This window comes from Sturnira hondurensis, unplaced genomic scaffold (genome assembly GCF_014824575.4).
Source record: "Sturnira hondurensis isolate 20B ecotype Veracruz unplaced genomic scaffold, ASM1482457v3 Scaffold0000880, whole genome shotgun sequence".
Taxonomy (NCBI): domain Eukaryota; kingdom Metazoa; phylum Chordata; class Mammalia; order Chiroptera; family Phyllostomidae; genus Sturnira; species Sturnira hondurensis.
The window spans coordinates 8,092,666-8,109,199 of NW_028073511.1; the positions used below are offsets into that span (position 1 = coordinate 8,092,666).

The window sequence follows — 16,534 nt, forward strand, 5'->3', positions numbered from 1 at the left end:
GGAAAAGAGCCTACGACAGAATCCTATGTAGTAACATTTATGGTATAGACCAAGATAGAGTAACTAAAAAGATGACCAAAAAGGCATAGAGAGCGAGGAGGAAACCTGTGAGTGTGTGGTAGGTAGGGTATAAGAGTTTTTCATAGAAGGCATAGACAGTAGTGTCAGATGCTACTGTGAGGTTAAGTAAGGTAAATAAGATACAAAATAAAATATAACTCTGGATTTAGGAATGAAGAGATCATTAATATCCTGGGCAAGAGCAGTAAAGAGAGGTAGGTCATTTGGATAGAAGCTGAATTGAGGAGGAAGGGAGATGAGTCAGTGGACAGTAAGTATATAGCAGTGTAGCAGTTGAGGACAACATATGTCCAAGAATGTTTTTGTTCTTTAAAAGGAAGTTGAATTCCTTCTATGCAAAATTCTCTGAAAAATTCTATTGTATTTTTTAATTTGTATTATTATTTTAATCTTCACCCAAGGATATGTTTATTGATTTTGGTAGGGGGAGAAAAACATCGATGTGAGCGTAGATCTTAAAAGTTCTCATTAGAAGAAAAAAATTTGCAATTATACATTGCGATGGCACCAGATCCCACTGTCTCTTCATGTGCACACACCGAGGGAAGGCCTTGTGAGGCGCACTAAGAAGGCGGCCATGTTCAAGTCAGGAAGAGAGATCAACCAGAACCCAGCCATGCTGGCACTCTGATCTTGGGTTTCCAGCCTTAAGAACTGAAAATGCTTAACACTCTCCCACCCCCTGACTCCTGCCCTTAGTGAGGAAAAGGAAGAGAGGAGAAAAGAGAGACAAAGATCAGTGAGGTAAACAGAAAACAATTAGCAAGATACTGGATTTAAACAATCACATCATTGATTACATTAAAATTAAGTTTGTAAATTCCAATTGGCAGGCCAATGAACTGGATAATAACATACAGTTTCATTTTAAATATAGGCATGTGTCCCTTATGATTGGATACATTCTGAGAAATGCATTGTTAGGTAATTTCATTGCTGTGTGAACATTGTAGAATGTGTTTACACAAACCTAGATGGCAGCCTACTACACACTGAGGCTATATGGAACAGCCTATTGCTCCTTAGGCTATAGACCTGTCCCATGTTACTATACTGAATACTGTAGTCAGTTGTAACACTGTAGTAACTTTGTGTATCTAACATCTAAACATAGAAAAGGTGCAGTAAAAACACAGTATGAAAATACAAAATGGTACACCTATATGGGGCACTTACCATGAAGGACTGGAATTTGCACTGGGTGAGTCAGTGAGTGACTGGTGAGTGAATGTGAAGGCCTAGGACATTATTGTACACTGCTGTAGACTTTATAAATGCTGTACACACAGGCTACACTAAATAAATATTTTTCTTTAATTCTAAAATAACCTTAGCTTACTGTAACTTTTTTGCCTTATGAACTTTTAAATTTTATTAAGTAAAAAAGTTACAGTAAGTAATGAATTGAGCTACAATTTTATGACTACTATGACATCATTAGGTAATCGGACTTTTTTCCATTCATTGTAGTCTCATAGGACCATTGTTATATAGTCCGCTGATTACCAAAATGATGTTATATGATGCATGGCTATATTACAGTACAGGTTTTTTAAAAGGGTGAAAAAAGGTATTCTGTGCAATGCACATGAAATCTGGAGTGGTTATATTAATGTCAAAGTATATTTTGGGAAAATAAATATTACTAAAGATAAAAAGGAATATTTTATAATGATAGAGTCAGTTTAAAATATTTACATAACAATTCTAAATATGTATAACTTAATACCAGAACTTGAAAATACATGAGACAGAAACCGCCAGAAATTTAAAGAAACAGACAAATCCACAAGTGGACTTGAACATGCTTCTCTCAGTAATCAATAAAATCAGTGGACTCCCCCCAAAAAAAAGAGTTTATAAGACTTGCATAACATCAAATGAGTGGACCTAATTGACATTTACAGAATACTTAACCCAACAGTAGTAGAATACACAGTCATTTGAAGAGTACATGAAATATTTAGCAGATAGACCCTGTGTTTGGGGATCAAACAGCTCAGTGAATTGAAAAGATTTAAGTCCTGCAGAGTAGGTTTTGTGACTATAGTGGAATTATTAATAACAGATATTTAGGAAATCTTCAGGTATATGGGAATTAAGTAACACTTATAAATAACCAGTGGATCAAAGAAGAAATGAGGGAAATTAGAATGGTTTTTTAAAATTAATAAAAATGAGAACATAACATACCAGAAATTGTGGAATGCAGGTAAGGCAGCACCTGTAGAGAAGTTTATAGCTTTAACAGCTGATTTAAAAAAGAGAAATATAAAAATCAATAATCTTGATTTATATCTTAGACTAGTAAAAGAACAAATTAAATCTGAAATAATTGGAAGGAAGGAAGGAAGGAAGGGCCCAAAACTGAAATAAAAAAACAAATCAATAGTCAAGGAAATCAGTAAAAGATAAAAGAATTGATAAAGCTGATCAGGTAAAAAGAGAAACAAATAATATGACAATCAGACATGAATGGAATGACACTACAGATCAGACAATATAGGCATAATAAGGAAATAGTGCCTGTAATTTGACAACTTAGGTGAGATATACAAATTCCTTGAAAAGTACAACTTACCGAAACCAATGTAGATGAAATAAAAACTTTATAGTCCAAAAAAATTGAATTCATTATCAAACACCTTTATACAAAATTTTCTACCAAGGTGGTTTCACTGGTAAATTCTATCAAGCATTTAGTCTAAACATAAATGCTTTAAGATTTCTGAAATCTGTATGACTTTATCAAAATTTGATGAAGTCATTAAGGAATTACAAACATGATCATAACCAGAGAAATTCTTAATAAACCATTACCACATCAAATCCAACAAAATATGTGATGCATCATGACTAGTGGGGCTTATTCCACAAATTCAAAAATTTATCTGCCATATTAACAGTTTAAAGGAGAAAAACCATATGGTCATCTCAACCAGATGCAGAAAGAGAATTTTGCATATTCAACATTATGATAAAAATTCTCTATAATAGTGTTACCGAACAAAGGGTCCGAGGGGGGGGCAATACTTGGCCCACCGAGGGATGCCAAAAACTGCTGCAGAAAACAGGGACCCCTCCCAAGGACAATACACTAAAATCTTAAGGTCGTTCTGTCTGCCGCCAATTGGAAACACATCTCTCAATGCCAGAGATTTGTGAAAAGGAAACAAAATGTTTATTTAATGCTATTCAGGCCTAATGCCTTCCTTAAAATATTAAAGTCTTTAAGGGTATACACCTACACACACACACACAGCGCTCCCTTCTCCCACTGTCCCAACTCCGGGTACCGTAAATCAGGAAAAGAGCACACGTCCGTTTTTCTCCCAGGTCGCTGGCACGTGAGCTGCGTCGTCTGCCTGTCCAGGCAGGATCTCCAAGTAATCCAAAGTCATGCGGCACCTTCCACTGGCAAGAGTTCTTTGTACCAAGTTCCAGTCAAAGTCTCTCCTAGTTTCCAGGCTACTCAGCCAAAGGGAGCACGCCAAAGTTGCGTGGGCCTCTTCTACCAAAGCCGCACTCCACCAAAAGTGCGTGTCTTTCTTCTTCACCTGGCCGCAGGGATCTCCATTCTGGCATAGCTGCGTGGTCTTCCCTTCCACCTGGCCAAGAGGGGGTCTGCACTCTGCTGAAACCTCGTGTCTCTCTCGCAGGCACTCTCTACGAGAAGCCGCCCCCGTTTTCTAGCCTGGTTAGCCCCCACTCTGCTAAAGCCACATGGCTCTCAAGCAGGCCCTCTCTCAGAGAAGCAGCTCCCAATTCTAGCCTGGGTAGCAGCCACTCACTTCTCCCTGGCCCAAAACTTGGCCACAGCTCTTTAACATATCTATGAAACCAGTTAAAGGTTATAGATATGTTAAATGACCACTCCAGAGGTTAGCTGCAAAACTGTTGCTATGCAAAACAGCTCTCAATGGCCCTGCTCCATTCGTCCCTTCCCCCAACTGACACCTTGGGGGGGGGGGGGAGTGAGGATATCTTAATATTTCCTCCAATATTCCTGTACACTTTGCGTTCTGGACACCATTCCAAATCTTTTCTGGGCCCCCCCTTGGCTGCACCCTGTATCAATAGCCATAGAAGGGAACTTTTAGTATTGGATAAAGCTTGTCTATGAAAAATCCATTGTCAGCCCTGGCTGGTGTAGCTCAGGTGCACTGACCGCAGGCCTGCAAACCAAGGGGTTGCCAGTTCTATTCTCCATCAGGGTACATGCCTGGGTTGCAGGTCCCCAGTAGTGAATGCATGAGAGGCAACCACACACATTGATGTGTCTCTCCCTTTCTTTCTTTCTCTCTCCCTTCCCTTTTCTCTAAGAATAAATAGATGAGATCTTTTAAAAAATCTGCCACTGACATCTTAATGGTAAATAAAAAGGACTGAAGTGTGGAAGCATGGATGGTTTACACATATTCTGCTTAGCAGGAGAAGCAGATAGAAAAGACATACTATATGATTAAATTTGAAATGTAAAAATGTCATTGCATTTAATAGTGAAAAATTGAAGACCAGTGGTTCTTGAGAATATAGGGTAGGAAGGATTAACTGAGATAGTAAACAAAGTATCCTTTTTGGCGTGACATAATGTTTTATATTTTAATTGTTGGGGTTACATGGGACACACATCAAAAAGTATTGGATTGTCCATTTAAAATGCTTTTATTTTATTGTATATAAATATTCTCTCAATAAAGTTAACTTAAAACTTTATTAGAAAAAGTGTATGAGGAGGTACCCACAAAAACCTGGAATTATTTTCTGGAGGCAGGCCCCTTGTAGGACAGGCTTACCTCCTAGGTGAGTGTTGTAGGAACCCATCTGTATCAGTGTATCAGATGGCATTGTGAGAGGCTGCGTTTGGCTTCAGTGAGTTTTTTTTAAGACTCAGTGCATTTGCCCATTTCATGATAGGTGATTTACGTGCGTGCCTGCCCACATGACACTGAGTGTTCAGTAGTTTTTGACCAAAAACAGCATGCCCCCTGCCTCATGCCCTACCTTCCCTATTCACCCAATCTCATCCCTACTGACTTTTTTTTGTTTCCCCGGATTAAAAAAAAAAGTCCTCAAAGGGAAACAATTTGCCAATGTGGAAGAGGTGAAACAAAAACGGCAGAAGCACTAAAAGGCATCAAAATCATTGAGTTCAAAAACTGTTTTGAGCAGTGGGCAAAAAATCTCAATAGGTGTATTGCATCGAATGGAGAGGACTTTGAAGTTGAGTGAAGTTTAAACATGTACGAATAAATACACAATTTCTTATAAATAACTTTCCCCAGGCGGGGGGCGGGGGGGTGGGAGTTGGGTCCCTCCTTGTATGTAGCTTAGGCTCTTACTGCAAATTATGAGAGTAGATTACTGAACTTGGTAGCATTATATTTTTAATAAAATTTATTAACTAAGATATTTTCAAATGTATGATTGGAGGCTTTTGTTGTTTGAATCATTTGTATTAAAATATTTAAAACTGGGTTTGGGGTTCTTGGGAATTAGCTTCCAACATTGACTCTTATTTAAACCTTCTATGGCCTTGGAAAAGTTCTTGACATCTGCTTGCCTGGTTTTTCAAAATAAGGAGTAATAGTGCTTAATGCTAAGCCTATGTGTGGTTATAAAAATTAGATATAATTCATGTATAGTGCTTAGCAAGTGCCTGCTACAAAAGCACAGAATAAATGATAGCTGCCATTTTTACTATTACCCGTTGTTATTCTTGCTGTTAAATTCCAACGTAAGTTTTTAGTTTAGGGAGCTGAAATTTATGTATTTCTCTCCATTTCTCATCCTCATTCTAAAACGTTTCTGAAATTTTTTGTATGATTTACTCTAGAAATTTATTTCTTAGATTATAAGGTCCTTCGAGAATCTGTTATAAGCTATGCTGCTTTTGACCAGAAAAATGAACTGAAAAAATACCCACATAGTTTTCCATGGGGCTGTTAATGAACTCATTGAGGACTCTAAATAAGAACCTTTGCTGTTGAGCAAGAATGTAGAAATAACTTTCTTACCACTATAATGTAAATTCTCGTGGACTGCTTCAAATTTAGTAATTTATGTTACTTCATCCATGAGTTAAGATGACAGGTCTTGAACTGCTGACTTTCTAAAATAAAAATTTGCTGATATTCCCAGTTTTTGTGTTTGGAAACTCACCCTAACTTTAATAAGGTTGAATTGTATAACTGTTAAAAAATGATGAACTTTATTTTTATTTTCACTATTACATTTTGTACCATCTTTGTCCAAAGCAGTAAATCTGACATGCTATTGTAAGAATCATGTATAATGTGATTTCCTTGATTTCTTAATTAGCACTTTATTAATTAAAAATACCTAAATTTTTATTGTTATACACAGCATCCAGAAAAATATCAATGTGAAGTGCATCTTACTCTTGGATATAGTAGTATTTAGTCATTTCATTGTTTTTGATATTTCTCACTAGGCATCATATATTGTAAACACAATGGAGGGGGGAGTACCAAGAATTTCAGGATGCTGGGTATCATTCTTCAAAAACAAATTATTCTTTCAGAAGCTGTTTGGACTGGGCCTACCGTAACGTTACCCTCTCTGGGGAGTGGGAATGAGAGTGCACCTGGACCCGTTACACAGCCAAAGAAAATTAGAGGGATTGGATTTGGAGACATTTTTAAAGAAGGCTCTGTGAAACTTAGGACAAGAACACCCAGTAGTGAAATAGAAGAGAAGAAATCAGAAAGGGTAATATGGATAAAACTTTACTCGGATCTCTACCATTTCTCTCCTTAAACATTTTGCAGAATGTAAAAGTCACTTTGCAACTTTTAAAGATGCTATTTTGAAATCTGTAGTTACTGATTAAGAAAACTTGTGAAAAACTCTTCAAGTTTATAGCAATTAGTGTTTATATTTGATTTTTATAAAATTAGAATGTTTTGTGGTAAATTTAACACAAAACTCTTAGTGGAAGCTTTAGAATTACAATTGTCAGTTTAAAATTAGAAAAGGCAAGGCTTTTTTTTGCCTTTTAAAGCTAAAATTATATATTTTTCCCCTTTAATTTGAAGTAAGCCTCAAATGAGCCATTTTAAAATGGCTTTGCAGTGAGAACTAAGTTTATTAGGCACTGTTTAATTTTCCTGTGGTTTGTCAGCAGTGGTGACGTCCACTCACCTTCCTCTGTAAATGTATGGAGAACTTTATTTTTCTTAAGCATTTCCCCAGCAATGTACCATACATTTTAATTTCTAACACGAGATTTTAAACTAAATATTTAAGTTTTTATTTGGGGGGAAAAGCAGCTACAGTCTTAATTTTGGAGTAGTTGTTTCTAGTGTTAACATCAGGGAGCTTCAGGGGCTTAAGTTGTTATTTGGCGGGAGTGGGGGTGGGGGTTGGGGGGCAGGGGATAGCTACAATTTTATGGGCATTTATTTCAAGGCCATGGTTCTTGGTGTTAACCTCTGGGACTTCCAGATGGGGTATTCAGACAGGATGCTTTTCCTGTGAAGTTGTTAGGGCATTGTTTCCCTTGTAGCTCTCATTTGAATGTCTTTATTTAAATCCTAAGAGTTTAAAGTATTTCGTATTTAATTGCTTGGTTTAGCAATATTTTACTTTTAAGACTCTTGGCTGGTGAAATATATTGTGATGTTTTCTCCTAATGTGTTTAGTTTCAACATTTTTTTTCTTTCTAGCTTGCTGCATATTTTCTTATGTAATTATGATTTGATTCAGGAAAGAAAACTTGTACTTTGAATTCTATCTTCTGTTAGGTCTGACACTGCCTAGCCTTAAGATTATGGGTCCTAATGGATTCTTGGTGTTAAAGATGAAGATTGGAGTTCTTGTGGCATTTGGAGTACTGTTGTATAACCATATAATAGCTAGGAATGTTGGAGAAGCAGTGTCTGCATTAAGAGGGACATTAGATTAGATGATCTGGGGCCCCTTTCCAGCTCTTAAAGCTTGTAACTCCAATTATTAATGATATCATTAACAATTTTTAAGTATCTTTATTAAAGTAAAGATATACTCTTTAAACAAAGTAAAATTGCAAAAACAAATTGTACCTTTTTCCTAAGACCACTGCATTAAAGTGCTGTTTTATCTTTGGCTCAAGAATCATTTATTTTGCTTTGGAAGGTCTTTCAGGACAACTAGAGCAATCATCTCAGGTGATATTGGCTAAGGAATATATGTGGGCCAAACATTAGTAATAGCATTTAAAAGATGTCCAGAGCCACCAGTTACAGGTCCAGGTTTGTTAATAAGAGACACAGCTGTGGAACAGGAATTCACACCAGTGTTTCTGGGTATTGATCCTCAGATAGTTTGAAGACTTGGTTTTACATTTTTAGCTCATTGTCTTCCCTGGCCAATCTATAGTCTTCATATCACAAGCATAGTGTTTGCTGATGGAAAGCTGAATGAGATTCTGCTTGTAGATATTCAACAAAAAGTTCCAAAAAAGAGCTCTTACGCATAGACCTGGTGCATTGGTTTCAGCAGTGCGTTGGGGATACATTTTCATCCAAGCCTGGTCATCTACCTGATAACACCACCTTGCTCTTCACTGAACAGCTGCTCTATTTCTTTGCTTTTCGTTAATTATAACACTTCAGTGTAACACTTTTGGTGCTTCCCATTAATTTTAACACTTCACAACATTCATGGTGGATGTTTGAAAATATCCTCTAAAGGGTTTTCTCATTTGGACTCTGTTGACTTTTTCTTCTGTGGTACCTAGTGAGTTCATTAATTTCTTCTGTGTATTATCCAGCACTTCCTGTGGGACCTCATTGTGTTTTTTAAATTCTTTAATTTGTTCTTCCTTCTGATCCAAGCCAGCATTTCCTTTATTCATACACCCCTATAACATGCTCAGTTTTCAGTCAAGACTATCTGGCTTCTCCATCTATTCAGCTAGTACCAACTTCAGGTTAGCTATGAGGATACTGCTTTTCTTATTCCCGAGAGACAGAAAGCTGTGGTAATGCTCATTCATCTCTCTCCTTGGCAACAACATTCAGTTGTTCATGCAATGACTACCTACATACTGGTGTGAAGGCTTGCCTTTTCCATTGCATTAAAAGGTGAGGTTGGCTTTTCCTCCAGTGCTGTGATTTTCCTTCTAAGGTTCCTTCTAAATTGCTCTATCTTCTACAGGCCAAGCTTCTGGCAAAGGACAGTCATGTGGTTCTAAAGCATGGTTAGGGGATCTCTTGAGTTCTTGGCTTAAGCATAATTCCTTGTCACGTAAATATTGATCCTCTTTCCCTAAGACACAGTTTCTGTTTATTTCTGTTTCAATGCCAAAGTGACATACCTGTCTCTTCCTCGAGAGATATAACTACATCTCTTAAATAGTTTTTATTGATTATGTTATTACAGTTCCATTTTTTTCTCCTCTTTATTCCCCTCCACCCTGTATCTCCTCCTCCTCCCATCATTCCCCCAACTTAGTTCATGTCCATGGATCATATATATATAAATTCTTTGGCTTCTCCATTTCCCATACTATTCTTAATCTCCCCCTGTCTATTTTCTACCTACCATTTATGCCTCTTATTCCATTTTTCCCATTCTCCCCGCTCTCCCTTCTGGCTGATGACCCTCCATGTGATCTCCATTTCTGTGAATGTGTTCCTGTTTTAGTTGTTCGCTTAGTTCATTTTTGTGTTTATTTTTAGGTTCAGTTGTTGATAGTTGTGAGTTTGTTGTCATTTTACTATTCGTAGTTTTGATTGTCTTCTTTTTCTTAGACAAGTCCCTGTAACATTTCCTATAATAAAGTCTTGGTGATAATGAACTCCTTGAACTTGGCCTTATCTGGGAAGCACTTTATCTGCCCTTCCATTCTAAATGATACTTTGCTCAATAGAGTGATCTTGGATGGAGGTCTTTGGATTTCATGACTTGAATACTTCTTTCCAGCCCCTTCTTGCCTGTAAGGTCTCTTTTGAGAAATCCGCTGACAGTCTGATGGGTACTCCTTTGTAGGTGACTGTCCCCTTATCCCTTGATGCTTCTAGGATTCTCTCCTTCATTTTCATCTTGGCTAATGTAATTATGATGTGCCTTGGTGTGTTCCTTCTTGGGTCCAACTTCTTTGGGACTCTCTGAGCTTCCTGGACTTCCTGGAAGTTTATTTCCTTTGCCAGATTAGGGAAGTTCTCCTTCATTATGTTTTCAATTTCTTTAATTCCTCTTCTTCTTCTGGGGATTCATCCGAATCCCTATGATTCAGATGTTGGAACGTTTAAAGTTGTTCCAGAGGTTCCTGAGCCTCTATCCTCTTCTCATTTTATTGAACTCTTATTTCTTCGTTTTGTTCCCATTGAATGTTTATTTCTTCCTTCTCTAAATCATTGATGTGAGTCCTGGTTTCTTTCCTGTCACTATTAATTCTCTATACATTTTTCTTTATTTCATGTTTCATAGCCTTAACTTTTCCTCTATTTTTCAACCATACTCAACCAATTCTGTGAGCATCCTGCTTACTAGTGTTTTAAACTCTGCATCTGATAGGTTGGCTATTTCTTCATTGCTTAGTTGTATTTTGGAGGAGTTTTGATCTGTTCTTTCATTTGGGCCATATTTTTTTGTCTCAGTAAGCCAGTTACATAGTAAGAGTCAGAGCCTTATTCACAAAGTTGCTTCCGTGTGTTGCTATTTGTGGGGGAGAGATTCGAGAGGGAACAGTGCTGCTTGCTCAGCTCTTGCTCTGCTGTTAATCACTTCCTCCATATCCCAGAAGCAGATTGGGCCCTTCTGATGCTGATTCCTGGGTGGGTGGTTTTGTGTATGTTCTCAGACTCTGTGGGTCTCTCCAACAAACTGTCATGGGAGTTGGAGTTTCTCCTGCTGCTGCAATTCCCACAGGTTTTTACAACCAGAGGTTTTTGAAGCTGCATTTCCCTGCACTGGAGCCCTGGATTGCGTGGTCTGTCTCGCCTCCCAGTTCTTCCTCCTGGTTTATCCTGCTCCAACTGCCAGCTGGCCTGCCTTGGTATTCTAGTCACCCCCTTGTCCTGAGTCCTTTCTACCCAGGCTGCCTGTCTCTGCCCCATTGCTGGTCTGGATGAATTTTTTTTCTTAACTCCTTGGTTGTTGGACTTTCATACAGTTCTGTTTTCTGACAGTTACTGGTTATTTTTTTGTATTTAAATTTGTTTTTGTCCTTTTTTCAGTTGTGCGAGAGGCAAAATGTGTCTCCCTACTCCTTCATCTTGTCTGGAAGTCCTCAAGATACAACTGCTTTCCAAAGCTGATTTAATTCCCCTGTTGTGCTCTTTTTTTCCTAGTAGTTCCTCTACAGCAAGAGCCTTTTTCATCATTGCAAAGTATTCCAGTTCTCTTTCCTTGTCATAGAAAGTCACATATTTTTTTCTACCAGTGCTGGATTTTCTGTTTCCTTTTCCTGAGACATTTCTGCAGTTTTTTAATTTTCCTGTTTGATTTTCCAAATGCTGACTTCAAAAATCAGTAGTTTTTCAGTTTGTGTACTGCCTTCCTTAAAAGTTATTTTCATTCTTTTATTAGTGAAATTTTTACTTAAAGAGAGGAATTCAATTTGATTTTGTGCTAATTCCTTCTCCAAATTCTGATTGTTGTCAATGAGACTGTTATCATGGTTTAAGTTGCTTCATCCCATTACTTTATTTTCAGCATTAGACTATGCTTGTTGCACTCTCAGTGCTTCTTCCATGGATGTACTTTGTGAAAGAACTTTTTCCTTTTCTGTCATGTTATCATTTTGCTTCATAATATCGGGATTCAGTTCACATTTTTCAGTTTTTTTCTTTTTCTCATTTGTCTGGTCTTGTTCTCTCCTTGAAACCTCTCTTATTTTGTACAGAATATAATTTTTTCTTGTGGGATATAATTCTGACTCCAAGACCTTTGATCTTCTTGATGTAGACTGTTATTCTTCTGTTGCAGAATTTGAATAGATTTTTGCACTATCATAAATTTTAAAATCATCAGATTCTCTGATTCCCAAGCCACACTGCTATAAAAGAGGTTCATGTTGTTCGATCTTTTTCTTCATATTCATTTACTTTATCTTGAAACCTTTGCCTTACTTCTGTCACTTTTTGTTCATGAACATTCTGCAATATTGCCATTTCAACTTGATGATTATCAATATCTTTGTTTTTCTTTTGTTCAAGTTTCTTGATGGTATATTGAAGTCTAAAATTCATGATCTTCATAGGTGTTCACTGTGAAAGTCTGAGCAAAACGTCTCCAATGGCTAACTTCAGCCTCAAGTGTTACAGCTTTATTTGACAGTGGTTATTTCCTGTTGTGATGAAATCGGGTCTGGAAAGTCCATATCATCTCTGTTGTGAGCTGATGCAGGGTACATGGCTGGCTACAGAATTTCCTGAGTGAATGGTTGAATGCAACTTATTCTTTACCACCATCTGTCTTTTTTAAAGGGGTTGATTTCTGAGTCTTTCTGTTGTAAGCAGCAGATGCATGAGGGTTGATATCACCACCCAAAGAAGGTGATGCAGGAGCTTATGGTACAAGGGCAGCTCTAGAATTTCCTGACCAAGTAGCTGACTGCAGCTTCTGCGACTTATTCTAATTTTAGCACCTGGGAGCTGGAAGATCTGGCCTGAGCCTAACAAGGGGCTCTTCTCCAGTGACACATCCCCAGCAGCCCTCCCCTGCTTCCTCTGTCTCAGAAAATCCACACTGCCTTTGACTTTCTTGTCACATAGCTCATGTTGTCCTGCAGCTTGTGGTTTCCATGCCACCATTTTGGGGGTGTTTTTTTTACATTTGAAGTTGAATGAAGTTCATACAGTGACACACATCATCTTAAGACCACAAGTGGGCATATTTGGCCAAATGTCCATGCCTGTGCATCATGCCTACACTTGTAATCTTTCCATCGCCAATTATGCCCACTCCTGTACAGTCCTCAGAGAGTTGCCTCAGCCTCACCCTACAAGATGGCTTTTCGAAGCCTACTCTGATCACTGATCTAGGAGTTGATGAAGTAGAGAAGTTACAGGTTTGAAACTATCATTTAAATAGCTTTTGAGATCTTGGCAGAGTGTTCAGTCACATTACTACCGATCTGGCTCTAAGTACCATTAGGGAAAGCTGGATAACTGTAAATGCAAATTTTGTCTAATAGTATTATCTTTATTCTAACTTAAAATATTTTATCTCATCCTTCTTTATTCTGGCCCTTAATCCTATAGTCACAAGGATCTAGAACTCAGAGTGTGGAGATAAAAACAGACACTGAAGGTAAAGTTAAAGGTAAGTAAGTGTTTGAATAAAAATTTTATACTAGGAATGAAAGATGCTCAAATATGTTGGATTTTTAAAAAACTTTCGTCAACACTGTACTACTTGATCAGAGTATTAAATCCTGCTAGGTATAAACACCATGAGTTAAGGTTTTTAATATGCTTTGTTCTCTAATGTTCTACCCCCTAGTTAGAACTGAACCTATAACATAGTAGGACTTAGTTTAGTAAGTAGTTGAATGAAGGATGAATAAAATTGATACTTAGCTGAGCATGTAGTATTGGCTAAAATTATTAAATTCATTTTAATAGCTTCTAGTGTACATTTCTTTGCCCAAAATAAAGACTTCATAGGTATATGTTGAAATAATCCATTTATAGAAGCCACATTATTTATATTCTTTATTTTAGCTAAGGAATATTGTAGAACGTTATTTGCCTATGAAGGTGCTAATGAAGATGAACTTACTTTTAAAGAAGGAGAGATAATCCACTTGATAAGTAAGGTAAGATCTTTCTCTGTTCTTCACTGAATTGTATCATGTAATTTATTTATAGAAATATTTCTCAGTACTCTTCTATTTTCCCCTAGAATGTGAGCTTTAGAAGAGCTGGGACTTTCTCTTATTTACTTCCTTGTCTTGAGAAACCTTCACATACTGTGAGCATATAGTGAGTGGTCAGAGAGGGTTTTGTTTTGTTTTGTTTTAAAATTTTCACTATCTTTGTTATAGTATATTGGAAAATTACCATCATGTTGTGTTTTTCCCTCTAACCCTAACCCTCTTCAGGTTTATCTTCTTTCTCTTTTATCTCAATCCATTTTTCCCACCTAATGTTTGTTGCATTGCTTTTAAAATAAAAAAAAAAAAGAAATGATAAGGAAATAATTTAAATGTCCATCGACATGTAAATGCTTATGAAACTATATACTGTTGGAAATGGTGCAATTATTTCAAAGAATGGGGTAGTTTTATAACTTGGAAAAAGGAAACTCAGTATTATTGGCGTATGGGCAGAATCCTATAATTAGTATTTTGTAATACAGCAAAATTATAAATATTTTGTTCTTTTGGTGTAATTCTGTCGTGTAGTATTTTGAAATTTCTTCCCATACTCCTCTTTTTTTAATCCTTATCCAAGAACATGCTTATTGATTTTAGCAAGAGCAGGAGGGAAGGAGAGAACAGTGGATTGGTCACCTCTTATACTCACCCCGACCAGGGACCAAACCAGTAACTTAGACATGTACCCCAACCAGGAATCAAACCCACAATCCTTACACTTATGGAGGCCACTCCAACCAACTGAGCCACATCAGCCAGGGCTTCATTGTTTTAAATTAACAATCAGGTGGTTCACTTTATGCCATTTTGAATATTCATACAGTTTGGACTAATTGCTCGTGGGAGGATGGCATTTGGAAGGAGTTGGAAAAGAGCCTATTAATTTCTAATGCATGTGAATAATATAATTTAATATTTGGTATATAAAATGTTGGGAAGATTGTTAAGAAACAGTTTGGTAATTCATGTTCTCTGTTTACCCTCTCCATTTTCTGTTCTTTTTATTTTCTTCTATCCAACAACTTTTTTTTAATCCTAATCCAAGGATAGGTTTTATTACTGATTTTAGAGAGAAACAGAGAGACATTGGTGTAAAAGAAAAACATCTATTGGATTTCCCATATCTGCCCTGGAAATCAAAACTGAAACCTTTTAGTGTACAGGATGGCATTCCAACCAACCAAGTCACCCAGCCAGGGTATCCAAGAACTTTTTATTCTTGTAAATTAAATTGAAAGTTACCTGACTTATTTTTAAGAAATTAGCTCTGGCTGGTATGGCTCATTGGATTGAGCACCATCCTGTAAACCGAAAGGTCACCAGTTTGATTCCAAGTCCAGGGCACAAAAGCTGGGTTTCGGGCTAGGCCCAGTTGGGGGCATACAAGAGGCAACCAATCGCACATTAATGTTTCTTTCCCATTTTTCTCCCTTCTTTCCCCTCTCTCTAAGAATAAATAAAATCTTTTTAAAAATTAAGCCCAATTTTATAACTAGTGCTAAAAGCATTTGTAATTTTTTTTCCTCTTTTTTAAAGATAATCCATACAATCTTAATTATTCTTCATTTTGTGTTTTAGGAGACTGGAGAAGCTGGCTGGTGGAAGGGTGAACTTAATGGTAAAGAAGGAGTATTTCCAGACAATTTTGCCGTTCAGATAAATGAACTGGATAAGGACTTTCCAGTAAGCTTTTATTTTTTAATGGTGATAATAGTTTAAAGAACTTTAGCCAATATTTCTTTGTAAACAGAGTTTTTATTTTGTTACTGAATAGTTTTATGAGAATATTACATTCATGTCTTTAGGTAACTTACTGGAATTATTGTAAAAACAAAACAACATTGTAAAATTATTTCAGTTTCATGTTTTATTCCCAGTTTTTTCACCCATTGATTATAGTAGAGAGTAACCTTAGACTCATAATTAAAAGAAAAAAAGGTGGCTATACTAATTAGACAAATTAGCAATTGCCTGGACGAAATTATATTTTTATTTAATTTTGTTGAAAATAAGGCAGTTTCTACCTTACTATTTTCTCAGTGCATTTTGTGGAGAAAAAGAAGCAGTCTTCACTTCCTTATAGGATTTAATATGTAGATATTTTTAAAATATTATTTATTTATTTATTTACTTTTAGAGGGAAGGGGAAGGAGAGAAGGAGAGAAACATCAATGTATGGTTGCCTTTCGTGAGTCCCCTGCTGGGAACTGGCCTGCAACCCAGGCATGTGCCCTGACTGGGAATCGAACCACGATCTTGTGGTTCGTAGGCCTGTGCTCAGTCCACTGAGCTACACCAGCCGGGGCTTAATATGTATATTTTATTTCTCATGGTGAATAAAGTGAGGCTGAGTTTTGTCAGTGATCTTTTGCTTTTCTATAACTTGATCCCTTTTTTCCTCCCATAGATTGATGAATCTAATTGAGTTTTTAAATAAAGTAGGGGGAAGGGGAGTTAGAGAGCAGACACGCAGAAAGACAGTCTACCATATTTGATTTAGGCCAGCACAGAAATCTGGGATCTTTTAGGTCTTTCATTTAGGTCAGTAAATTACTGCAGCTTACAGTTTACAGTAAGCCTCTGTGGAGACTTACACCATTCCTAGACACTTCCTTTCCTGGATTC

General features: G+C 37.0%; 1 protein-coding gene across 1 annotated transcript in view; it reads left to right on the top strand.

The window, feature by feature from the left end:
- CD2AP (CD2 associated protein) overlaps positions 1-16,534 on the top strand; it is a 141,265-nt gene that overhangs the window by 76,614 nt on the left and 48,117 nt on the right. Inside the window, exons 6-9 of the mRNA XM_037054448.1 lie at positions 6,626-6,813; positions 13,293-13,353; positions 13,755-13,849; positions 15,488-15,592. Of these exons, the coding sequence (XP_036910343.1) occupies positions 6,626-6,813; positions 13,293-13,353; positions 13,755-13,849; positions 15,488-15,592 (449 nt within the window). The remainder of the gene's footprint in view (positions 1-6,625; positions 6,814-13,292; positions 13,354-13,754; positions 13,850-15,487; positions 15,593-16,534) is intronic.